Source organism: Paramacrobiotus metropolitanus, unplaced genomic scaffold (genome assembly GCF_019649055.1).
Source record: "Paramacrobiotus metropolitanus isolate TYO unplaced genomic scaffold, Prichtersi_v1.0 Parri_scaffold0000105, whole genome shotgun sequence".
Taxonomy (NCBI): domain Eukaryota; kingdom Metazoa; phylum Tardigrada; class Eutardigrada; order Parachela; family Macrobiotidae; genus Paramacrobiotus; species Paramacrobiotus metropolitanus.
Window position 1 is genome coordinate 221,193 of NW_026570325.1, and position 25,566 is coordinate 246,758.

At 43.1% G+C, this 25,566-nt stretch overlaps 3 protein-coding genes across 9 annotated transcripts in view; 2 read left to right on the forward strand and 1 right to left on the reverse strand.

The window, feature by feature from the left end:
- Nucleotides 1-187: 187 nt before the first annotated feature.
- On the forward strand, nt 188-8,990 carry LOC129597482 (uncharacterized). Of its 2 annotated transcripts, XM_055495053.1 has the most exons (7): nt 188-781; nt 3,013-4,070; nt 4,133-5,083; nt 5,154-6,038; nt 6,399-6,533; nt 6,957-7,979; nt 8,043-8,990. In XM_055495053.1, the coding sequence occupies exons 2-7, from the start codon at nt 3,209-3,211 to the stop codon at nt 8,714-8,716; spliced, it is 4,530 nt and encodes a 1,509-aa protein (XP_055351028.1). In that variant the 5' UTR covers nt 188-781; nt 3,013-3,208; the 3' UTR covers nt 8,717-8,990. The 2 variants fall into 2 exon arrangements, with proteins under 2 accessions (XP_055351028.1, XP_055351029.1); XM_055495054.1 differs by lacking the exon at nt 6,399-6,533 and having other exon boundaries at nt 189-781.
- A 52-nt stretch (nt 8,991-9,042) lies between these two features.
- On the reverse strand, nt 9,043-21,767 carry LOC129597456 (uncharacterized). 5 transcript variants are annotated; one of them, XM_055495009.1, is made up of 16 exons: nt 21,623-21,767; nt 21,504-21,553; nt 20,415-20,672; nt 18,897-19,086; nt 18,100-18,468; nt 17,917-18,017; nt 17,743-17,844; nt 17,416-17,686; nt 13,991-14,399; nt 13,688-13,922; nt 13,510-13,594; nt 13,228-13,449; nt 11,108-12,515; nt 9,906-10,506; nt 9,596-9,833; nt 9,043-9,400 (listed from the first exon to the last, which is right to left on the reverse strand). In XM_055495009.1, exons 13-16 carry the CDS (start codon nt 11,145-11,147, stop codon nt 9,164-9,166), a joined length of 1,116 nt encoding a protein of 371 aa, XP_055350984.1. In that variant the 5' UTR covers nt 11,148-12,515; nt 13,228-13,449; nt 13,510-13,594; nt 13,688-13,922; nt 13,991-14,399; nt 17,416-17,686; nt 17,743-17,844; nt 17,917-18,017; nt 18,100-18,468; nt 18,897-19,086; nt 20,415-20,672; nt 21,504-21,553; nt 21,623-21,767; the 3' UTR covers nt 9,043-9,163. The 5 variants fall into 5 exon arrangements, with proteins under 5 accessions (XP_055350984.1, XP_055350983.1, XP_055350985.1 ...); XM_055495008.1 differs by having other exon boundaries at nt 20,415-20,675; XM_055495010.1 differs by having other exon boundaries at nt 17,416-17,844; nt 20,415-20,675.
- A 384-nt stretch (nt 21,768-22,151) lies between these two features.
- Nucleotides 22,152-25,566, forward strand: part of LOC129597463 (uncharacterized) — a 28,371-nt gene continuing 24,956 nt past the window's right edge. For both annotated transcript variants that reach the window (XM_055495023.1, XM_055495022.1), the window contains exons 1-3: nt 22,152-22,727; nt 23,882-24,916; nt 24,976-25,071. In XM_055495023.1, coding sequence (XP_055350998.1) covers nt 22,574-22,727; nt 23,882-24,916; nt 24,976-25,071 — 1,285 coding nt within the window. In that variant the 5' untranslated portion in view covers nt 22,152-22,573. The remainder of the gene's footprint in view (nt 22,728-23,881; nt 24,917-24,975; nt 25,072-25,566) is intronic.

Sequence of the window (25,566 nt, forward strand, 5' to 3'; positions counted from 1 at the left end):
GAGCTAATGATAACCGCCAGCGGCTAAACAGGAATGTTGTATTACAACATTAACAAAACGAAGTGGATGTTCGTGTAACGTTATACTAAGTGCACCAACATTCGCTCCGTTTCCGCTTCGAAAATCAGCACATAGTGAGTCAGGTTTTCTCAGTCACGGACTTACGGCTACAGATAAGCATCTTGCTTGAATGTTCTGTCGCTTTCTCATGCTTGGCTGTAGAGTTGTACAACCTTCTTAAAAATGCTTAACCGCTGCAGCTCAACAAGAATGTATCACTTGCACAGTGCAACTTGTAGATTGTTCATAAATTAACTGAGCGAAAGGAAATTTTCTATCTTTTTTTTAGCACGGTTAACTGGCTTAGTTTGACTTTCACCACTGAGCAGAATGCCATCAGTATACGCAGCTGGTTTTCAGTACAAAGTTTCAACGGCAAATTCGACAACGTATTCGGTAAATCTCGAAAGAAAGGATGATACATACCATCCAAAGAAAAACGACCTTAAACTGCTTGGTGACCATTTTGAGAAATCTGGATTCGCCGGACTGGAAGCAATGCCATCGCTACCCCAAAGAGCTGAACTAACTACAGTAGCGTCGGATCGCGCTGATGCTCAAAACGAAGTGGAAGCGCTATGTGCCGCAATCCATCCGTTAGTCACCGCGTTCGCGGAAGAACAACGTAACGTCTACGTACAGCGATACTATGGCGTTGATTATTCCTCTCGAAAAGCCGGTCTGATCAGAACTTGCTATATCCTAGCGGAAGAGTGCCCAGGTAAAGTACTCGTAAAATCAAAAAGTTGCAACAGAAATTATATAAAACGCAAGAGACTTATATAGCCCGCATAGAATTGTTGAATGGAACTTCTGCGACGGTAAAGGTCGGAGAGCGCACTGAGCGGCTTTACGGAAAATTTTAGAGTGGCTCTGTGAAGTGCTGTTTGTGGCTTATGTGAGGACGACACTGAACCAAAACCAATTGCACGCCACTTTCAGTTTTAATAATAAAATTTCAAAATATATTTAAATTTGTGTTATTAATCAGACATCACCTAGAGGATAGGCCGCTGGGACTACGAAATTATTTGGTATATTACAAGTACTTAACGAATATCAACGTACTAGCCAACTTGGAAATTGGATGTTCCACTTCGACACGTATAAAAACGGTTGGTAAGCAATACCGAATGTCATAGCTCATGGCAACCTCATGCCGACATAAATGCAATTCCGTACAGGACTACCTTGACAATGTTATGAGTTGAGTGACGTCATAATAGCTAGTCACCAATGACGCCATCGAAACACTTCAGTATTACAGACAGAGGTTCAGTAACAGACAGAGGGACACTCTTTGTATTTTTTCTAAATTAGGACCTTCGCTATTCCGGCCGACTATCCTCAATTTTAGCCATACAAAGTACGTTCAGAAGCTTAGTCAGCCAAAGCTAGATCTGAAGACGTACGTCTCTTCAAAAATTAGGAAATAAACACAAAGTGATGCCAAAAGTTATCCAAATTCGATGATTCGCTTCGTAGGGAGTTTTTTTAAATTTTAAAATGAGCTACAGAATTTCTGAAGCTGATTTAAAGTCTAAAACAGAATGGCATGAAAGTGGTTTTATTTCTGACTCCTTGTCATAGACACATAATTACCTATGTGATTTATAGCGAAGTTTCTAGAAGACTGGAAGTTAACCTAATCTGTAGTGCGTGACACAATGATTTAACTTAAGTTGCATGATTTCAGGCATCCACTTCAGTTCGTAACATGTTAGCAACACCGGATGTTACGCGCACAAAATGTTTTCAGAGCACTGTATCAAAATTTTTTGGGGAAGACTCCGCACACCACGTTTCACCACCAAAGTCTCCGCACACCACGAAACACCACCGCCAGGCCACACCACTTTTTATTATCTTTTAATTTTTTTACAAAAACCACCGAAATCTCCTGACACCACCAAGGGCAGAGTGCACAGTGCACACCACCACAGCCTCTGCACACCACTATTTTAAAAAAATTCAATTAATTGTTATTACTGGCGGAAAAAAGGCAGCTCTTTCGTCTCGCGGTCTGACTCCTCTTTTTTGATACCACTCGTCTGCCGCCGCTTCCGTTATAGTTAGCGAATTTTTCGGTTTTACAAACTTGCCGAAAGCAAGCTGGCAGAGCTAGTTCTTGTTCAGGTATCCCCGAAAATCGTCAGAACAAATTTCCACTTATTCTCACCACCGGATTTCGAAATTACTGTAGCTTCTTGATAGGAGTACACGCAGCGATAAAAGCCTTGATGTATAAACAATTTGCTGCCACGTAGGATGTGCCTTCTTGAAACTTTTTACAAAACAATTCCAAGTTTACTAATCTTTCCTTCGCTAGCAAGCCCAGAAACACTGGTTGACCCGCACCGTTGGCAGCAAAAACCAAAACATTGTAATTTAAATACAGTGTAGTTTAAGTAAAGTACTACTTCCCGTACACGCACAAAAAAAATACAGCATAGCTCCTATTAGTCGTATATACAGACTGTACGACGGAGCACCGTATGTTTTCGAAACTACGAGTATAAGGTGGTGTCCCGAGACTGCCGATATTTTAATATATATGGTGGTGGCGCAAAAATGGTGGCTTGAGACAAAACGTGGTGCGAACAGTGGTGTGCGTAGCCAGGTGGTGGTGAAAGGTCGTGTGCGGAGACTTTGGTGGTAAAACGTGGTGTGCGCAGCTTTCTCCTAATCTTTTGGATATACAAGTTACAAGTACGAGTTGAATACCGCGCCGTTATCCTTAAACAATCTAACCTTCACGGTGGCATGATATTTTTTTCTCAAAACAAATCTTCTTCAGAGAATTTTTATCTATACAGATATGTTGCTAAATTTGCAGCGTTTCCTTTATTTTGTCTTCAAATCCGCGCTTGAATTCGTGCTTTTTGAAATACTCGTTTAAGCGGTCAGTTGATAGACTTTTAGTGTACACTGTATATTGATTATTGTTTGAAGGAATGCCCTTGGACGAGTTGCTGGGATCAATAAATGTCGGAACCGATACAAAAATAAATGACTTCGCAATTATTATATACACAAGACAAATCCTGAAAGGACTGAACTTCCTTCACGAAAACCACATCATTCATCGCGATATCAATGGGTCAAACGTTATGGTAAATGAAGAAAAGAACATAGCAAAATTGTGGGAATGTCAATGGCTAAACACTTTTCGGGAGATTGCACGCCCCCGAATTGCTTAGAGAATGCTGCCGGTACCGTTCCATTCGTATCGCCAGAAATGGTGTCTCTGTCTGCAAAACAACCACACCAGCGCAACTCAGTTGGCCGAAAAGCGGATATCTGGAGTCTGGGCTGCACGCTCATACAGATGCTGCAGCAAGGCAAACCGCCACGCTTCATCAGAGCCGATAGGAGCCACGATACCGTCGTACTGACTGCTTCCAACCATAATTTTCAGGATATGTACTATTATTTCCGTATTGGATATAAACCTCAGTACCCCACAGTCGACATCTGCGGTCATGGTTGTAAGGGAAGCTGCAGCTTGCTTACGCCGGAGGCAGCTACCTTTCTCGATAAATGCCTGGAAAAGGATCCTGTAAAGCGGCCAAATTGTAATGAGCTTCTTCAGATGAATTACTTTGCTCGCACCATGGCGAACTTCAGAAGTGCTGAGATGCAGCGGTATGTCGTAAAGCGGTATGAAGTGCAATCTTTGGCCCAAATTGAAGATGCGGAGGAAACCGAAACACCTGGGGTGAATTCTCCTAAAAATATTGGGAATCTTGCCGTGAATAAAGCAGTGCATGATAACCTCAATTTACTGCAAACGGCAGTACAGCTTCCACACAGCACAGGAGACTGTAGACCGTACACAGTCACTTTCATTTCTACGACTAACTCGGAAGGCGGTAACGACGAACTTCTAATGGCAAGCAAAGCAGCTGTTTTCGAGATACTTCGAATGCAGGTGACATCGAAGCATGTTATCAAGCATCTCGCAGCCATACCTCACAGCCTGGGCTTGCGGGTCTTTACCGAGAGCGAAGGTTTGAATGTCTGGCATAAAGTGTAAGAGCTGTGAACGTGAACATAACCGTAAATGTTTTAGGCAGCTTCAGGCCCCTGGATAAGTTTATAACGGAACGAAAATTCAAGAAATCGTTCATTCCCCTATTCACCGGCCAAATTCTGGAAGGTCTAGCAGTATTGCATGAGCATGGCATCATTCACAAAGACATTCGATGTTCAAACATTCTTGTTCAGACTGTTGACGCTCCTACAGCCAGGTATATTCTAAAGATCGCTCATTTCGAGAAATCGTCGCGGGAAGAGCACAATGGCGATCGACAAGATTATCCTGAGGGGTCTTCACATTTTGCCTCCACGGAAATGCAGAAAATGAGATATCCCGGCAGTAGTGCCGAGCAAACCAAAATCACTACGGCAACGGATGTATTCAGTTTAGGCTGTACTGTGATCGAAATGCATAAGCGATCCCCACCGGACTGGGTGTATCGGGACACAGTAACTGGAACATACAAAAATTTCATTTTCAAAACTGACGGAAAGTTTGCCGATTTCGTTAGCAATCTATCGCAGTTGTCCGATTTTAAGGCCGAACCTGATGTCAGCAGTATACATGACAATGCGGACGCCCGCAATTTCGTTGAAGCATGTTGTGCATCAGCAAGCAAACGCCCCACGTGCAGACAACTCTCGGACCACGTGTTCATCGTGGGATTCTCCGTCGGCGTCCGCTGCTCGTACAGCTTCAGAACTGATGGTTGCTTAGGAAAAGGTCACTTTGCCACTGTACGTGCAGTAGAGATCAACGATGGGATTCCTGTGACAGGAAAGAACACCGCAGCTGTAAAAATAATCCAGTTGAGCTATGTGGCACCGTTATTCGACTTGCATGGTAGCTCACCAATGCGCCAGCGCTGTGAGACGCTTCTTGAATTGAAGCACCCAAATCTTGCAACGTACTTCCAAGTTACCGTTAAGAAAAACCGGAAACAAGACGTAATATGCGTCGAAGTACTAATGGATTATTACTCGAGTATGTCAAAAATTTATGATCAAACTGGAAGCTGCATGTAGTTACTATTCCGATTTTGTCTTTCACACAGGGGACCTTGAAAAATTCCTCCGGCAGCTTAAAAAAGAAAACAAAATTTTGGAGTTGGCAACAGGAGTTCGTTACGCAAGAGAAATAACCGCTGGACTAAATTATCTACATGAAAGGACAATTGTGCACGGACGCCTGGCCCCAGCAAAAATATTTTTCCGATATCCACCAAACGAACCGCCAATCGTTGTAATTGGTGGCCTGGACTGTATTATATTTCGACAAAATAACAATAGTCTAACAGAAGAAAGCAGTTTTGGTGATACAATCTGGTACAAGGCACCCGAAGTAATAATTCTAGTTAAAGAGCGCACAGGAGAAAGAATCGGAAGCAAAAGCGATATCTGGAGCTTGGGCTGCATTTTAATGGAACTATTTACATTTAATATCCCAGGCTACAAACGACAATTCACGAATGGAACACAATCCATTCCAGCTGAAAACGATATGAGTGACCATGTTTATGAATCTCTGATTTTGAAGGGATATATTCCTAAGACTCCTGATCCGGTACCCTCTGCCTTACAATTGTTAGTTAAATGCATCGAGTCTTGCTTGCGGTTTGCACTTACTAAGCGCTGCTCGGCAAATGATTTGTTACACCTGTTATCTGACGTTGATATTCCGAAGGCTACAGAACCTTATTCTAGTTCAATAGCCCCGCGCAGTGAACGCGAGTTAAACAGGGGAACCGCGGCTCTTTCTGAAACCGTTCTCCAACTGACGTCGACGCTTACCGCTGCGAAATTTGATGAAGGAGCTGATAATGTGGAGACATCAAGTGATAAGTACCAACCGGTGCCACTTACTTCGGCTCAGCCCAATTTTGATACCGAAATTTCCCGTTCGCCCACGATTATCAGGGAGACATACCCACACAGTTCCGGTAGGGAAAGCTCGACAGTACATGTGACTCAGCGTTCAAATAAAACGGTAGCCGTCATGCAGCGAAAACTACATAGTAAATTGGCATGGCTGAGAAAGTTTACTTTTGCGGTTTGCTTTTTTTAAAGAAAGGTTTAAAATTGAAATGCGTTTTGTAATTATGACATAAACTTATTAACTAAGCCCCATCGTTTATTTTTATCACAAGACCTACAGAAAGAGGTTCCGTTTGCAAAAGCAGTTTTCGCTTTATCTGTGTGTCAGTCTCAAGTAAATATAGGTAAATGGTTGATCATCAATGAAAAACCATACATTTTCCTGTTGAGTCCAGCAAAAAGCTGAATAAGTCGTAACCTTCCAGCATATCTGCATCAGCCTTCTGTGGAGGTTTGCTGCCCTTGCAACGAGGCGGTTCCATTGAAGCAATCCATCAATCCAGTGAATCCACTGATTTCATTCATGCCGGCATCACGGCGGATGGGTTGGTCCTGGTTGGGTATCGAACATGTAATCACCTAGACAGGTAGACTGTACCAGGCAGTCGGTACAGCATTTTCAAGCACGCGCGTATCCTGCCAAAGTGGATACCCGCAGTAATTCCACGGCAAAACCGTCATGTGCATTTTGATTTAACCACCCAAAATGTTTGAACCGAACGTTTGAACGATTTACACGAGCTAACAAAAGTCTTCATCAAACGTTAATTATAAACTTAAATATAGCCTATTGTAGATTCCTACTCTAGAAATTTCTAAATAGCATTAATGATAAGTACATTTTGGTTCTTCTTTTTCTGCAGTCTGGCTGCCGTAGTTATGGTGGCTACATTTATATTGTTTCCGCTTTTCTCTGCGTGCTTATTTGCATTACCTGCCAGATTCGTGACAAAACCTTAGTTTCGTTGGATGTTTTGTTGCAGAAGAAGACCTGGAAACCATCCGTCATTATATTTACACCATTCTGAACACCGCTGTCACAGTGACGAAAGAATTTCCGCCATACCATGGAGGAATTTTCCGGGAAAATGTTACCGGCGTTTTCGAGAGTGATCAAGGTTATGTGGTATTGGGCAGTTGTAAAAACATAAAGGAATTGTGGACGAACTGGATCAGTGAGGGCTCCCTCAATGTGGCATACATTCCACCCGAAGGTATCTTCGCCATGCCAGCGTCAGTCGGTGATCCCAGCAAAGTGGACAGTTGGGCGCTTGGTTGTCTGGCGATCCAGATGATAAACTGTGATCGGCCATTGACAATCAAACGACAGTACCGTTACTCCCAGTCTGAATATTTAGTCAATAATGGTGACATGTTGCAACAGTTAAAGAAGATTTATAAAGGTGCCGGTCAAGCCGGTCTTGCAGTCGGCCCGGAAATTAGTTTGCCGTACCCGGTACCACGCGCCTGCGAAGAATTTTTGAGCTGCTGTTTAGAACCAGATCCGTTTAGGCGGTGGAGTTTGCAAGATCTAAAGAAGCTGCCATTTCTTAATTTAGGGTATTCATTAGCTGACCTGTTTGCCATGGAAACTACACAAAATCAGCAGCAACTGCCTGCCGAAGGGAAGTTCACGATTACTAATGCACAAACTCATCCGTTTATGCCAAGCGACCCAGCAATGACGGTTCAACTTGGCGATATTCAATGGAACGACGGTGGAGTTTATGAAGAGAAAAACGTAGATATTTGGCGTTTTGTGCTAATGGGCAAGGACGATGAAGTGGAAAAAGAGAAACGTTTAAAAATTAAGGCATTCGGTAAACTGACTGACGCACTGACTATGGAAAGAAATACTGATGCGCGAACAAAACGTCATGCTGATTATTACGGAATACGAGCGCTACAAAAAGGCACGAAAAATGTGGTACACCATTTTGGATGCCAGTTTTTCTCACACGCATCATTTCCAGCGGAATTTCAAGTTTTTACGGAACATTGTCCAGGTGAAATACATTCGTGCTAAAATCAACAGCTGTAGATAGATTTAATGATATCTTTATATTTAGGAGGAAACTTGAGACAAGCTGCTCTCCATTATTTACCACTTAATATGATTGGGAAGTGGATCATGGAAGTACTGGAGGGTCTCAAGTATCTTCACGGGCACGGAATCGTTCATCGCAATTTAAACAGTAACCTTATATTTTTTAGCGAAAAACCATTCCAAGGCACCTTAAAAATTGGCGGTTTTCATTTAATGCGGCAAGTTGAACTGGAAGGAAACGCGTCCGTGCAGCATGGAATCAGTGTTCGTCAGGGCGAGGATGGGCGATTTCTCCCGCCGGAAATGGTAGACGACCAAAAGGCGTATAATTTGCACACCGGGCGCAAGTGTGATACATGGAGTCTTGGATGTGTTGCGCTACACCTAGCCAGTGGTCAGCCACCGCTGTATAAAGGAGACAAAGATAAGCCTATCGAGCTGGAAATGGCTGTGCTCTATTACCTCAATACCATGAAAAAACCGCCGGAAATTCCGGACTGGATACCTAGTCATCTACGGAGCTTCATTCTATCGTGTCTGCAATTTGACCCAGTCAAGCGGCCGTACGCCGCGGAACTTGATACGAGCAAATTATTGTGCACTGATATCGATGATTCGCCATATTGTGCATCGCGAGGTGGAGCTCCTCTTCCGGAAGGCGTTGCTGAATACTGGAAGCAAGTTAACGCTCGTTGAGTTAAGCAGAGAGGGCTTAATTTCAAACAGTCCCCGTACTTGCTCTTGCTCCCATATCGAACGGAAATTCTCACTGCTGTTACTGCTGTAAATTTACGATTCACGCATTGTTTCCAATTTTACCTTAAACTGTACTATTCACGTACCTGTATAACCTGCTAATTTTATCATCTCGGTAATTTTTCCTACCTTATGTGTTTTGTTGTTTTTCTCGTGTTAACTTACTGTGCCTTAGCTTATAAGAAGGCGATGCCACGTAGCAAATGCAGACAACAACCGAGTTATGATTATTATCTGGCTTTAAATGTTTCATATCGCTTTATTTCACACATCTGAGGCAAGCTTCGCTTAAGAATGTTGCCATTGAACGGTAGCAGTTGCCAGTGCCACTGATACTGAATGTACCAAAACCCATCTTCAAATTTAAAGACAGTATGTAAAGCCAAGCTATAGTAAGTGCCAGTGGACCTTCACCATGTTCTTCCACTGCACGGCATTCATGGGAATATCAGGGCTCTCATAGAAGAACGTGTTAACATTTATCGATGCTTCCACCGGCACAATGTTGTTGGCTCGCTGATGACCGAACGTCTGTGTTACATACGTAAAAATTCCTTTCGGCAACAGAGGTATGGCTCCTAGTATGCAGTTATTTGGGTCGATGGGAACGTTATTTATAGTAACCTAAACAGTTTACAGAACGTTTTTGACATTTGAATTAACGGTGGCGCATTCCTGAGAAGCCACTGAATAAGCTACAACATAAATTTACTGCGCAGTGTTTCCATTACACGCGGGCCTATAAAATTTTGCCTACTCTGTAGTTTACAACTTTTCCGTTAGAGCAATTAGTGAGTGCAGCAACTGCGCGGTTATTACCTGCTTAATCTTGGCAAGTTCCAAAACAATTCCACAATATGCGAGAAACCATTCCGGATTGCTTTGTTGTCCAAAGGCTTTCCAGTTTCGTTGACCAGTGACATCTGCTGTTTGTGACGATTCAAGTTCGGAGAATTTCTTCGACAGGCTACCGCTTCCTTCTGCAACGACTTTTAAAATGTACGTCGGAAGATACTCCAGAGCTTCGAGCTGACTGCGCGGAACCGTTGTGCCTAACCTTCGGAATAAAGTTCCGTTACTTATACAGTCAACTTCATCTTTATACACCGTAGCAATTATTACTGCATACTGATCAAGGCATCGTAGAGCATCGCCGAGTAACTTCTGGCGTGCATCCACGTAGAACGGTCGGCGCAGTACATAATAATGTTGACTAACCACAGCTCCGGATTTCAGCATTTTATTATGCGGGACCTCCGTTCCTATGACCAAATATCCTCTATCGGCAGCGCGGTTGCAGAAGGTCTGAAAGGTTTCGAATTGGGTGAGCGGTTCAATGTCTACAACGCTGATATTTTCGTCGGATGCGTTTCGTGGTTTCTTGTTGCTGGCCTGAACCGGGGCGTATGAATTAGGGTCATATCGCTTAAAACCATGTTGACAGCGACCATCGGATGCGGTTACGCTTGACAGGGACATTTTACATAACGCCGCTTGGTTTCCAACAAAAGGGCATCCAGAATAATTAGCGTCAGCTGCCATCTTAGCCGTCTCTTTGTACCCTCCAAGAAGCAGTAATCGTACAACGTCAAACACATCCTTATCTTCGTAGCACTCCAGCATTAGTGCGTCGATGAATTTCGGTGAGGCGCAGTCAGCTATGACGTATGGCTTTAAGGAATCCGAAATTCCGTCCTGGGTCCATGAAACTAGTCCAACTGCCTCGTGGTCTACATGAAGTACACGCAGTTTTACTTTATCATGATATCAAACCTCTGCGAATAACCTAAGCAGCACATCTTTACTCAGTCATCAGTGGACAACGCATCCTGCAACCAATATGGGATATCTGTTCTCCAGTTATTAATTTTCTTAGTTGCACCCGTAACTCGAGCATCGGACCATTGTGTGGCATCCATTTCGCGTTACGATACGTGCGCTGCGCAGAATTGTACATGTACGTAATAAAATTACAACCAATTGTCAAATGGTAAAATGATTTCCAATCGAGTACGGATACCCAATGTGAGAAGGGAGTAGGTTCGTGTATTGACCCGACCCTAAGCTCACTACTCACTAATAAGCGAAAATATCCAGCTGACGCACAAGTGTATTGTGCCGTATGCGGGTAATTGTAGAGCAGTTAATGCGTACAGAATGCAGGGAGCACACGACCGTTAAGCCTTGAATTATATTAATTGTAACTAGTACAGTAACTAGTCTTCAAATATTATAGATACATAGTAGCGCTTTGAGAAGCTATTACAACCTGCAGCCGAGATGTCATCAACCGGACGATAGTTATTTTTTTTGAAGCTTGTTAGTACTTACGTGTACAGGTGAGGATTTCTTCGGGAAAGGTGTTGTACATGTCTCGGAACTGTTTGACCAGTTTCGTTAAAGCTGAGCGGTCATTTTCTGCTAACTCCAGGCAGTTTGTTATTCCGGTAATAGCGACTTGTAGATGAATGGTGTCGTCTTGGTAAAATCGGTATATGATCTCCTTAATTTCTGTGGTCGCTTTCTTCGAAAAACGATTATCTCCTTCGGAGGACGTATAAAAAAACCGTTTGACAGTTGCAAGAAACGTTCCCGGCGTGAGATCACCATCTTCATGCAAACGTTTCAAACTTTTTAACTCTTTGAAAATTTTTGGTGAAACGTCAGTTATAGAAAAAAATTCGTTTACAGTCGTTAGCAGAGTCTCCGGTATTCGTTCATCATTGGCGCGTAGCTGTTTTAAAAAACCTGCAATTTTGGCTGTACCGTTAGCCAACAGCCCTCGATCAGAACAAAACTTTGCGATTATTTTGGCTACTTTCCGCGCAGTCTTCTCCACCGTGGTACTGTTACTTGCTCGAAATGCCTTCAACTTTTCCCTAATCTCGTGGTTATGAAAAAATTATGATCGATGGCACTGAACATTCCAACTCCATCTGCTTGGTACAGGAGATCTCCCAGATCGCCAGCTAGTGCGGCGATATTTTCTGAAGACGTCTTGTCATCTTGTTCGCGAAACTCCTTTAGGCGCGTGGATGCTGCCAGGGTACTGAAGTCGGATACTTTTAAGTTTGGATCATGGCCCCGCAGAATATTTTCAAGACCGGTTAACGTATTTCGCAGCTTCTTGGCATTGGTTGCATGGAAATCTTCGATAATTTCCATTATATCAATTTTCTGCGATTTGTAAGGGCGGCACCTTATTGCTTGGCAGCTGGTGAAAATATCCCAACAATTCTTCAATTTGCGTGTAAATGTTTGAAGAACCAAGATCACATGACGTCCGGATTCGTTTCAAAAGCTCCGGCAGCCTATCGTTTGTTTCACCAAAAGCTTTTAATATTTTTTCGATATCTTCCATAGCTACTTTAGCTGAATGGTCAGTTTTTCTCCGGAATTCTTGAAGTTCGTTTCTCACTTTTGTCAGAGTTGTTTCTAAACTGCATGCTTGGATGGCGGATTGTTTTGCAATTTGCAGCGCACCAGACGCGGCTTCGTCCAGTAATGTGGTATCTGTTTCGTGGTACCGCTTCAAAAGTTCTTTCACTTCCACCGTCACAAGCACAGCATTAACATGCTGGTAGAAGTGTTGGGGTAATATGGGCCATAATAAGTCGACGTTAGGTTGATTCCATTTCTCCGCCTGCTCCTTTGGACGTTCGCTTGCATCTACCACAACGCACATTCGGCATGACTGGATCCTAACATCGCTTAGATGACCTCGCCAGAGTGGACTACCCTACAAGAAAAGCAGAAGGTTATATATCTTCTAAGTCGAATAACTCCTTATATATCTGTACTATGTACATAGTACGAGTGTTTTGAGGATGAACTTCACTGACAAAAATGTGGTGTACTACGAACTATTAAAAATAGGTCCCTCATATCAAGAAAACTGTCGTGACGTGATGATAAATGTATATTTATTATCGAACTCGCAGGTCGCTGACGGCTGACTGAATGTCAGCGAAGCACAACAATGACTGGCAACTTCTATGTTGCTATGCAAAAGGTCAGTGTATATACTGCACATATCTGACAACAAGTTTCAGAAAATGCATCCGCCAAATGTAACCCAGAAATATTCTGTCTTTTAGAACTTGGAATTGTAAAGAACGGAATTTTTGTGGCTCCGGTTTCTTTTGTTTCTGTAACTAGGTTAGCACTCAGCGTTTTTGCACTGAATTTAACAATTACTTTGTATTGTTATTACAGTTACTCTATCAGTTATATTCTATAATTACACTTACTTAACAGTTCTTAATTCATTTATCGCAGTCTTATTTTATGGCTTTGGTGTTTTAAAACCTTCAATTTATGACTAGGGATTAGTGAAGCACCGCTGCTCGTGCTTTTTGTGATTGTTTTGAAATGCAACGTTTGATGATAATAATTATTATGACCGTGCATTACCTCCACTAAAATGCCTTACCAAGCGGCAAGCATCTTACCTCCACTAAAATAACGTCCGGAATGTTCTGCAGATTTGGCCACTCAGATTCCAAAAAATCGCGAGGAGCCAAAATAACAACCCGTGGTGGATGTATGTAAACGGCGCGTAAGGGTCTAATAAAATTTGCCAATCCAATAGCTGAAGGTCGCTCGTCCGACACGACACATATCACCACATGTTGTGCAAGGGTAGACAATAAGCCAGATATTTCTTCCGGTCGCTAGGGGGAATCAGCTGTTTAACGGAAATATATACTATAACTAAGCATTCTAGTACTCACCTTTGTCTGGATTTGTTTTAGCGGCATTTGATAGTAATTATACTGGCCGGTTAGGTCGCATACCGCTGTACCCCCTTGCTCAACTCTGAAATACGAGTATATTGTGGATTAATTATATTAACAGTATGTCTCGCTGATCTAAAAGATATTCCGCTGAAATTGCGCGTATCGCTCTTACGATTGAGCTTTCATGGGAATTTTGATGTCCTGCCTCACAAATAATGGCCTGGTTTGGGGTGTTTCATGCGAACATTTGGAGAGCTCTTTCAGAATATCTTTAATTCGTCCAGAAGAAGCATCGGTAATAAAAAATAATTTTGCGCCGTCTTTAAGAATGAGATTATTCCGTGGATACAGATGAAATTCACCATCTTGTAATACGGCAATAATATCGCTTCGTGCCCAAACTTTCTCTGAAGAATATTCTCGTTTTCAGTAATCTGCGAAAAACTATGTTTAAAGTACATAATTGTAAGCTTACCCTTGCTTCGTCATAAGTTACGTATTTTTCGGGCTCGACATTGATTACGGTGCCCTGACAACTGTCGCCCGCTTCTCCGGCATCCGGAGTTCGGCCGTTACGCTGAATAAACGGTTGCATTTCAAACGCTGCACCAGAACCATTACGGGCTTGCGCTGCGGCAAAACTAGGTGTGCGTCTTGCTTCCCCAGCTCGCGTTTCATCTGATGTTTTTGGTGTTTTCGATGGCGCAGCGAATACGGCAGCTTTAACAGATTGTCCTGTTTCGTTGTCTGAATGATTAAACCAGCTAGTGAAAATCTGTGATATTCCCGGCGCAAAATAGCGCCAGCAAAGCGAACTGGATTTCGGCTATGCAGATGATTCGATCGTTCTCTATATCCCAGTTCGGCACTTGGTGAAACCTCTCCTGCCAACAACCAAACGATGGTATACGCATCAACACTTCGTTAATATGGCTAATTACAGGCTACAGCACATATATACTGCGATTTCCCTAATTTGCGTTTTAAGGGCTGCAGATTTTGTGCACACTTTCCAGTTTGTGAGTCAGAACTTTAAAAGAATGCGTACTCGAGTTAATCTCTGAGGTGGACAGTGTCAAAACGAAGTGTGTACATGCGAACGTGTTAGTACCGCGTATGCATTATTGCGCGCTCTTCTGTTTTGGATCAGTGACATCAGTCAGGTGTGCTTGTGAGGTCGTGACAACTTTGCGTGAAAGGATGTTTGGTGCTTGTAGAGTGTTTTGTGGTGCCCTATTAGTGGTGAACATGTAACTTCAGCATTAGTGTTTTGTACTGTGTGGGTGAGTGTGGACGATGGCCGCTGACAGGATGCTGCCCATTTTGCTATAGTTCGCCAGCTGGGAAAGATGATATTATGGGGATCATGGGGGTCAAGTTTCGAAAACTTTTTCAAGCTACAGAAAGCTTAAGATGCCGATGAGCAAAAGCGAGTGCTACCACACTCCCTGGATGCCAAGGCGTTCAAAACGGTCCATTTAATGTTCTTACCAAGAAATCCGGCAGATTTTACCTTGGTAGAATTTCAGAACATGCAAATGGCTAGAAAGCCCTAAAAGGTATCGAATGGGCAAACTACTTCTAGTCGAAGCAGGAGTCTAGAGAAACGCTGTTTGACTTTTCAATAAACTGCGGAGCAAGGAATACCACTGCACGTTATCCTCCGCCGTATTAGAAGACAACATGAAGGCAACAGTTCTCTATGGAAGGAAAATGACCTCAACAGTAGACAACTAATGACGAAAGTTCCAGCATTTTGGAGAAATCACTGCAGCAGTTCGACCAGTCCACCAAAGTTGCTGAAGACTCGAAATGGTGACGTGGACGCTGCTCAGATACGAGGAGGGGGAATGGTCAGAGCGGTGTACGTGGTAGGCAATGGTGGAGGGGTGGCGCGGGGAAATCATGAGCAGGGAAGCCATAAGCGTGGCGGTGAACGTCGGCGAACACAAGTTCAGAGCGAAGGCGACGACCAATATTTTGCGTCTGGCCTAAAAGGTCACATGATAGCAGAATTTCAGGCGAAAGAAGTTGAACTCCGTTCCTGTTTCAACCGTGGTCACTCAAGGTTCTTGGGGTCCTGACAGAAAGTAGTCGAAATTATAATAAAAAATGTCTAAAAGTTCAAGCGCTCTGGTTTTAGCAGAATTCCGAAAATCCATGACGATGGCGATTTCGCGTTAAGCACTCATGTTTCAGTCGATAACTCTGTATGGTCCCAATTTTTCTGTATGGTGGTAACAGCTACCTAGCCTCTAGCATTTAACGCTACTTAACCCTGGAAACGCCAAAGAATTGAATGGCATAACATCTTTACTCAGGGACCCTAACTATGACACTATGCTTGCTTTTGCCTTTAGCAGGTAAACACGAAACGGTGCGGGAGTCATAATGCAAAGGATCGTGACAGGACACTTGTAGCCGGCAGAAAGGTGGACGGGTGGATGGTGGATGTACAATGAAATCGCATCCACCAATCTGCCGACCTTCGGCAAATTAGTGGATGAGCCATCCACCTTTTTGCCGACAAAACGATCGGCGTCTATTGATGTGACAATGACGCCATTGAGTGCACTCAGGCCCATTGTAAGATCAATGCATGCGCACACTGCTCCGGCAGAAAGGTGGATGCAGACACTCAGATATTCTGTTACTCTGTCTGAACGTGCCATCCTACTCGTTTTTGTTTTCCGGAGAGGTTTGTTTTTATTTCGAAATTAACTTTAAACCTAGAGTTAGATGAGGAGCACCGTGCAGATAGTCAGCTGCCTGCCTCCGAAGACGAAAAAGTGAAGACCAGAACCCTTCCTCTCGTTCAGTTCTGGCTAAATCCACCCAAACAACTTTCCAATGGTTCATAAGAACATAAGAAAGCATTCGCGGGAAGTTTTTCGCACCGAGTAAGTTGCTGTCTGTTGCGAATAATTTCAGTTAGACTGTGAGATTATTAGAGAGCACTATAAGTTTGCCATAAACATGGGACAGCCAGTACAATTGGGGTTCTCGCAGATAAGCAGTCCTAATTTTCGTTATTCGCCCCAGTCAGCATACCGAATAACTTTTAGAAGTTTTTCTTACCTTTTGGCATGTTGACTGGTTAAATCTACTAAAAACTTAACGAGATGAAAGGATTAGGTCTTTACTTTTGCGAAGGGCTGAGCGGCTGAGCTGAGAGACAGCCAGCTGATTAGCTGATTGACAACGCGACAACAGTGCTCCTCGATTACCTTTACGGTTTTAGTTTAACTTCAGAAATAAAACAAGATCACTTCGGAGAAGAAAAGCAAGTAGAACGACATGACGTTCAGACAGAGTAATGGGAAATTGGGAATATCTGATTAACTGCATCCACCTTTCTGCCGGAGCAGTGTACGCTTGCATTGATCTTACAGTGGACCTAAATGCATTCAATGGCGTCGTTGTGAGATCAATCGACACCGACGGGTTGGATAGGCAGAAAGGTGGACGGCTTTAGAAAAAGGTGGATGTGATCCGGCAGAAAGGTGGATGGCTCATCCACCAACCTGCCGACCTTCGGCAGTTAGGTGGATGTGATCCGGCAGAAAGGTGGACGGCTCATCCACCAATCTGCCGAAGGTCGGCAGATTGGTGGATGCGATTTCATTGAACATCCACCATCCACCCGTCCACCTTTCTGCCGGCTACACTTCGCAATAACAAAGTGAGGCAAGTGGATAAACAGGATAGATGGCAAGTTACAAGGACTGACAATGGCGGATTGCATTATCGAAATGCTTTCCTATTGCGCAGGTTCAAGTCATGTGACCACACTCACCACAGTATCTGGAATCTTTTTTCAAATCAGACATACATTCAGAAAAATTCTCAGTTGCGAATACCGCACAGCAGGTTCCAATGAGGGGGTGACCTACAACTTACCTTGTTCTGGAACAGTAAAACCTTGACGATTACTCTAGTCCTTGGTTGATATTGTTTGAATATATGGACTCGAAGGAAGTTGCAATGGTCTTCGTCCGTGAAGTTTTGAGCGCTCTGGTTAGCAAAGAAAAACGCACACCGGCATTTGTCCGTAATCACATTATCCAAATGTTTCTTTTTGAACACGGACCCGTTGACAACAACTAGGATATCTTTAAACTGTCCGGCCACAGTGTGCATTTCTGCCGATGCCGCACCGCAAACATCCGGCCTGATACCAGAGAATAGTGCATCAGTTAACTCGCTATAGTGCACAACATGACCTACTCTAACAGCACCATAATATTCTCCCCGGGATTCGTCGTACGAAAGGTCTCAGCAAACTGCTCCACATCGGATGGATTGATTGAGCCAATCAAGGCGACAAATCTACAACACCACGCAGCTTGTATTTGCTTTGAGAAATCAGCATTAGCCCTAATTAAAGAATGTCTGCTGTACGGATGAGTATCCTTTTTCCTGTAAGTCGTTTCAAATGATCTGATCTTTAGGATAGCGGGTAACTCTTTTAACATATCCGGTACCATTTGTGCCAGAAAAATCTGTAAATGAGTCGTATGTCTCAAACAATAGTAACAGGTCATAGGGCATAGTTGCCTTGCTCGAAGGTCAACGTGAGCTTACCAAAGTGACAGCCTGAACAATGTAGACGGATATTTGAGCGGTTACTGTTTCCAGTTGGGTGGATGTAACATCAAGAAAAACCAGTTTCCCATACAGAAAGGTCACAACTTTCCCGTATGTCAGGTTTGGTTGTCCATGGTAGGCGGATAACCACGGGTCACCAAGAGTTTCCATCTGCAAACAGCAGACCAGGACAGCTAATCTGGAGTGTATGCACCAGTTGTATCCATGCAGCGCAGCTTAGGAATGAGCATATTATCCACGTTATTCGTCGTATAAAGACTCTCGTTTTGTTGGGTAACCATCGCATTATACATATCATCTCATCGCCGAGCCATGTCAGACAAAACAATCGCACAAACTGCAAGCCTGCAATGAAAAAGGCTATGCGTAGCGCAAAGTCGTCGACAATAACCGAATGAAAACAGAGCCGATCATACAAAAACACCAAAAAGATGGAAAAAATGTCATGTAGCGCAATCTTTGTAGCGCTATTACCACAAGGATGCGCAAGCCGTTCGGATCTTTTATCAACCAAAGCGGAGCGTCATACTTTATGTTCGGCATTAATGGAAATATGGCGTCTGTCCGTCTATCACCAGCAGGGGTGAATACAGCCCATTCCAAAAAAATATGCCATGTATGTATCGTTGAAATCATACAGTAAAGCCGAGCAAGCCCTTCACATACAACGGTATTCGAATTTCTACTGTTAAAATTGGTACTGCATTAGATAACACTGCAGCGATTTCGAAAGCCCATAAGAAACTACGGAAACGCTATAATTTTTCACTTACTTGTGATTGTCACTCTCCATCCAGCGAGATGCTCCCGATATGCTGTGCTTTCGGTAATGAGAAACTCGTAAACTAACAAGGGCAAATTGACCATGTTAGCCACAAATTCCCAGTCACACAGAATATGGGCCACTCTTGTTTTAAGGCAAGATGGTTCGTTTAAGAAATCCCACACAAACTGATAATAATCCTGTAATATCATTCGGAATTATCATGCCGCAACACAAATTCGTTAAGGGAAGTGATAAAAACTCCAATTAACAGAACTATCCGTACTTGTACTGGTTTCTTTAACAACTTAGAAGAAAAGATCAAAACGTAAGTGGCTTTACGGATAACTTATTTAAATTGTCGTGGTGAAAGACTTTGTACAACCTTCCGGTAACGTGACTGCGTACGGGAATTGGCTGTGGTCTTCTCCCTGCCTAAATCTCAATCGGTAGAGCACTCTTAAATCTCAAACTGGTAAGCGAAAACAACTTGGAGGAATGATGGAGGAACGACAGGAACACAGGAACCAGGAATCCCTATCAGGAGCCCTGCGAAACACACGAACAGACGAACGAATGCCTTACTTCTCACTTCTGGTCTCGGGTAATACAAGGATCAGATAAAGGCGAAGGTCGATTGTGACGCGAGTATACTGCGGCTGACTACGCTATAATCCGCAACTTGATTATGAACGCCAGTCGTAACCTTTAGAAGACACTGCCCTTTAATCTAATGCACAAGTATTTCCTCAATACATAGAAGTCAGAAAAGTAAGAAGATCAGAAATCCAGAGACTAATTCCTGACCGCTTCCGATATTAGGCATCACTCAAGCTTATATAAACTTCTAGAAGAACACGGCGTACATCGCTAGGGATTTAACATGCAACCAATCACAGGTAGAGAGATGACCAGATAATAACATGGCGACTCGTATTTACTGGTAAAGGCGGACATCATTAGGGAATCGTACGTACGATGTGGGTACATCCTCCTCCCCACGTCAAAATTAAGAGAGTAAGTCTAGCCTTGCTGAGGTCATAACAAGTACATGGATTGTAATGAACACAGCAAGCGATAGCGCCGGGACGAGTTGTGAACAAAACAGCGTTTCTACAGATCTTTCAAGTGCATATTGTGCAAGTGCACTTACTTATATAAATACCTTCATCGGTTTAATAAGCAGCAGTATCAACAAGGTCAGATTCAACCATTTATCAACTTGCATCCATGATAAATCATCGCTCGTCGCCCTGTACCAACCGTGTTCTAACTTTCTAAAAATTTAAGGAATTCAACAATTAGCTAGTACTATATACTTAGATGCAATGTTATTAATGGTTTAGGTACAGAACATTGCAGTCCTATGAACAACAAACTTCGCGCTTATCATCATGAAATTTGTAGTAATGGTGGATATTACGAGTACTTTTCGTACTCGTACGTACGAACAGGTCACCAGTTTTTGGAGTTATAAGCTAGAAAATCAAGTACTGTAATCAGTGTAATGTATAAATTTTGATCTTACCCGTCGCTCCATGTCCCCATAATATACGGCCCGAAAAAGTTATTCCACAGTGAATACATGCTAATTCCAAATACCGCTGCTCCACGTACAAAGCGCACTGGAGACAGCAGGAAATGCTTTCCCGACAGTTTCAGGCCCATATACACATGTTGACAAACTGCTGGGGATAGTCTGACGACAATAAAGAGCAGAAGTGCCAGTAGAGAAGGAAGAGCGTAAAGGTAAGTTGTCCATGGCAGGCAGGCCAATGATGGGATACTGCTAAGAAAGAGCACCACAAACACCAGCAGTTAGTATTATGTCTCGCGAAGAACACGTGGTTGTACATATGATATAGATATGTGACATGCTAGATGCATGTGAGACGCTGTTGTCGTAATTTCGCCTGGGAAATCAAAACGAAGCCCTATGAGGAACATGGTGGAATCGACCAGAGCGGACTGCCAGCCACGCCCTTTGCGCCTCAGCAGACGAAACTATTTTTTTGTAATTATGCTACGATGGTATACTATGTTTCTGCAAAAATGAGATTTTTCGGGTTTTGGACCCGGAAAATATGCCCTGGTAACAAAAAGTCTGGGAACCGTGAAAAACCTATAAAAACTAGGCGCGCGAATTACTTGCGGTGAATTGGCGCATAATTCAAAAATCCCAGTACGAATTTTCCGCCGGACGTCAGGCGTCAAAGTGTCGCAAAGGTAAAATGTCAAGCAAGATGTCAGAATCCGAAATTTCCGTATGTCTGGCGGCAAAGGGTTGAATATCGAATTTGAGTGCGGCGACATGCCACACTCCCAGTTATTGGGGTGTGACATTTCCAGTCCGAATGAATAGCAGACATCATTTTTAGCGAGCTCCATAAACACCGCATCGGTGTCTAATACTGTTTATTAAGGTGTTTTTAGCATCGGTGTTTTCAGTTTCAGATGCTCTTCAAATTTTAATTTCTTGGTTGTTAAACTTGGTTTCTTAGGTTGTTCATGGAAAGGCGAAATATATTGAACGCTTATAGAACTTGAGCCAGACGAAAAAAGTGTAAAACAATTCTGTTTTGAATGCCGCTTGCATTTGCTCTAACATAAAACTCACCTGGTAGTGTTTTCGTAGTTGATCAGCCAGCATAATCCGTGTTTCTGCAACTGCAATTTGACAGCAGTATAGTTAGCTAGTTGCAAATTAAATTATCATTGTTAAAAAAGGTTGTCTACCTCTGTAATGTTGGCCATGGTCGCCCATGCAAAAGGACTTTCAATGGGAAGTAACTTCACGATTATTAATAACCGGCTACAGTTGCTTAAGTATTCGCGGTGAGTGTACAACCCTACTCATTCTGCGTGTTGAAAACTTTAAATTACAATTGTACTATAGCTGGCAAATACGAACCTTAAATGCATTTTAACAGAAATTAGCAATACATTTGCCGGCGTCAATGATGTTCAAGGCTGTCTATCGCTCTCGCCATTTCTGTAAATATCGAGTACGATAACAAAATCAGATAACCGAACTACGATACTGCGGAAGCTATGAACAAACAAAAATGCCGCAGCCTTTGTACTAAGCAGCTCCATTACTCATACTGTAATTTCACGGGCGCTCTTGATTCATCTACGTGTGTGTGTGCAACGTAGAGTAAACAGACAGTGAGCTCGCCAAAAGCGCCGTGCATACTACAACGCACCATATATCAAAAAGCCTGCTGCTACAACACACCATTTACCAAATTTCATTGTAGTCCATGTTGTTTGCGGCTGAAGTTTTGAGAAACTCGTCGAGCAATTTGCTAGGACTCGTAATCTCACAATATGATTTTGTTTCTGCTGTTGATTTTAGTTTTACGTAGTAAGTAGGAAAATTTTTAGATTTTTCTGAGCTAATTTTGCTGCCATCGCAAAACTGCGATGGCTTCTCTTTATGACGTTGCGTATTAATTGTCTTCCCCCGGTTCTGTGACATATCGCGTCAAACTAAAACCAAGTACAGAATTACAAGCCACGGATGGTGCAGTACAGCTAGACGGGGAGCAATTCGAAAATGCCGGCTTCGACTATTTGCTACGGCTTGCACAGCTTCCGAAAGATAATCTGCAACGCCTTGCACAGTTCCCGGAAGTGGCGGAACTGACATTAAGGCCAGCCGTACGAGCGGATGCACAAAGCGAAATGGAACAGCTTCGGCTCTCCATTCAACATTTAGCCAAATTATTTATTAACGGACAGCGACACGAATATGTGCAAGCGTATTATGGCGTCGATTATACTGGCCGGCGGCCTGGAACTTCGATGACTTGCTACATTCTCTCCGAAGACTGCCAAGGTGCTGATATGTTAAGGGGTGCAAGCGCCCTTTTACTCTATGCAATGCTTATTTTTCTGCAGTACAGACTGTAACTTATACGAACTAATGAACGCATACCAGAAAATTATTTGCGATTGCGTTAAATGACATATCAAAGTTTTAATGTAGTGGCTCAAGAAATGTCAAGTCGTATAAATGACAATGCAACGCGGTACAATATTATTTTACATTTTTACTGTCGTATGCTTTTTTGACCGGATACATGGTGCCAATTCGGGTACACGTAAAAATACTTTCTGTTTCGTGCACTCCCAAAACCTTTTTGGCATCGTTTTATTGCATGTTGGTGCCGAATGATTTGTTGTGTTGTTGTGAAAACGGGAAGTGCGAGCAGCACCGGTTGGGAACATAGGGATGAAATAAGATTAAGGAGAATTTGGAGGCATGAAGGTGTAAGTACTGCACTAAAAGCCTGAATATGGGCCGATTCCTGTAAAGTTTTGCACAACAGTACACATAAAGACTGGAACGGAACCGGAAATCTACGGAACCGAAAATCTTTGTTGCTACGGAACCGAAAATCTGGTACTTTTTCCAATTTTAAAATAAATTTACAATTTTTTAAAATTTGAAAAACATGATGAACACTTGGTTTTGTGTCAAAAAGATCTTTACGCTTAAGTTCGATTTTGTGCAAAACTTGAAGAAGATTGGTCCATAATTAGGCTGTTGGTACGCCTTCTTGCGTTTAAACTTTTCGGGATTTGTTTTACTCTGAAGTCCCCAGCCGGATGCTGCGCCTTACAAATGATTTTCACACCAAAGCATATAAATCCTTTGGCTACAGAATTCACTAAAACGATGCAAATAGTGTTTGGAGTGCACAAACGAGAATGACACGAATTTTGCACGTGTACCGGGTCACTTCCCTCAAGTGCAAATCAGTAACCAAGGTTGGGTTCCAATAACGTGCAAAAAAACTTGAGAATGTGTGCGCATTTCGCTTTAAAATATGTTTTGGTTAACCCGGATTTGCTCGTTTGGATCTTGCTTGTTTTTAATATGCTCGTTTTTAACTGGGCTCGTCTCTGACTTTATACTCTATATTATACATATATATATTATACAGTGTAGAACACTTTACTTTGTCCGCTCATGTGCTATTACTTCAGGTACACCACTGGACAGCCTTATGCAGACCAAAATTCCGGATGAGTACAAAGTGCTTTCCTATGCACGAAAAATTTTACAAGGCTTAGAATTTCTCCATAAGCATAAGATTATTCATCAGGATATCAGAGGAGCCAATGTGATCGTGTCCGAAGGAAAGGAAACGTTAAAGATTACTGGATTAAACATGATGAAGTGTTTCGATAGTGATACAACACCGCCTGATTGCGTCGAACATGCGGCCGGCACTGTACCGTTTCTTTCTCCTGAAATGGCGAAACTTTCGACCGCCATGCAGAATGAAAAGTCGCCTGTTGGCCGCAAGTCCGATATCTGGAGCTTCGGTTGTACCTTGGTTGAGCTAATGCAGCGAGGCCAGCCGCCGGTGTTTCACAAAAGAGAAAAAGATGGGCATCCGGTTGTCATGGATGCGCATTCAACAACCTTCGAAAATATGCATTACTACTTCAGTGAGCAGTACAAGCCGCAGTATCCTACGGCTGAGCAGTATCATCAGATTAGGCCACAAGAGGAGAAGTTTCTAGATGCCTGCTTCATGCACAACGCCACTCTACGACCAACCGCCTCACAGCTCTTAAATATGGTGTATTTCAATCCTGTTATACCTACCGGATCGATAGCCGCAGAGAATCAGCTTTTTTTGGTCACGCGCCATGAGCTTAAGACAGCTACTCAGATGGCTAATGAGGGGGGCAAATTAGCAGAGTACGATCCGAATGCAAAGGCACTGACCCTGGTACAAATCAGGGAGTCGGAAGCGGAAAAAGATAGGAGCAGAAAGAATGATGAGAAGTTCTCTCTTCCCGAGATACTGAACGGATCGTTTGCACCCGGATGGGCATCTGCCATATCAACGGTTGATAAGAACTATGACCCCGAAGGCGCATTAATGCAAAATAAGCAGCAGATGTATGATATACTGATCAGCAGTGTGACACCGAAAACGCAGAATGTTCTCGAGCATTTCGCAGTTAGACCGGAAGACGGCGAGCTGCGAATTTTCACCGCACCCGAAGGTATGACAATTAATACATTGAAAATGGTTTACGCTAACGCACGTACTCTGTATGTTTAGCATACGGCATGGTAACATTTCCGCTGCCATCCATGATGCGCACCAGAGCATTCAAAACAAGTTTAATTCCGCAGTTCATCGCGCAAGTACTCAAAGGTTTGAAAGTCTTACACGAGTACGGAATTATCCATAAGGATATTCGCTGTCAGAATATTGTCGTGCACGAATTAAAAAGAGATACTGCGTCAGGCTACCTTTTAAAAATTGCCCATTTCGAGAAAGCGACATACCATAATCAAGGCTCGAACCTGGGCGCGTTCGTCACGCAGGCGGAAGGCTCATCGCAGTTTGCTTCCAAAGAAATGCAACAGCTGTCAGCGTGGTGCTCACGCTGCTCAGGAAAAACAGAACAAACACCAGCCACAAAACGATCTTTTATTAGTTTTCGAAGAAAACATTAAAGGCACAATGCCCAAAACACAATCTCATGCGGGAAAACACGGTCGAGCTGTAGAATGTAGAATTCTACAGCGAGGCTGATCACTGAATGAGAAAACCGATCGTAGATCGGTGAATCGAAAAAGCAAAAATCACGTGCATGTGTGCACTGTGCAAAACAAAGCCCATCGGAAGTGGCGCGACTCCACCCAT

Bases quoted from the DNA above. Each gene is read 5' to 3' on its own strand.
- LOC129597482 (XM_055495053.1), top strand. From the start codon at position 3,209: ATGTCAATGGCTAAACACTTTTCGGGAGATTGCACGCCCCCGAATTGC. The intron at 5,084-5,153 runs GTATGTCAAAAA...TCTTTCACACAG, and splicing joins ACTAATGGATTATTACTCGA to GGGACCTTGAAAAATTCCTC. The intron at 6,534-6,956 runs GTATCGAACATG...GTTTTGTTGCAG, and splicing joins GATGGGTTGGTCCTGGTTGG to AAGAAGACCTGGAAACCATC.
- LOC129597456 (XM_055495009.1), bottom strand. From the start codon at position 11,147: ATGTACAACACCTTTCCCGAAGAAATCCTCACCTGTACAC. The intron at 9,834-9,905 runs GTATGCAGTAAT...TTTATTCCGAAG, and splicing joins GCTCTACGATGCCTTGATCA to GTTAGGCACAACGGTTCCGC. The intron at 9,401-9,595 runs GTAATAACCGCG...TAAACTGTTTAG, and splicing joins AACTTGCCAAGATTAAGCAG to GTTACTATAAATAACGTTCC.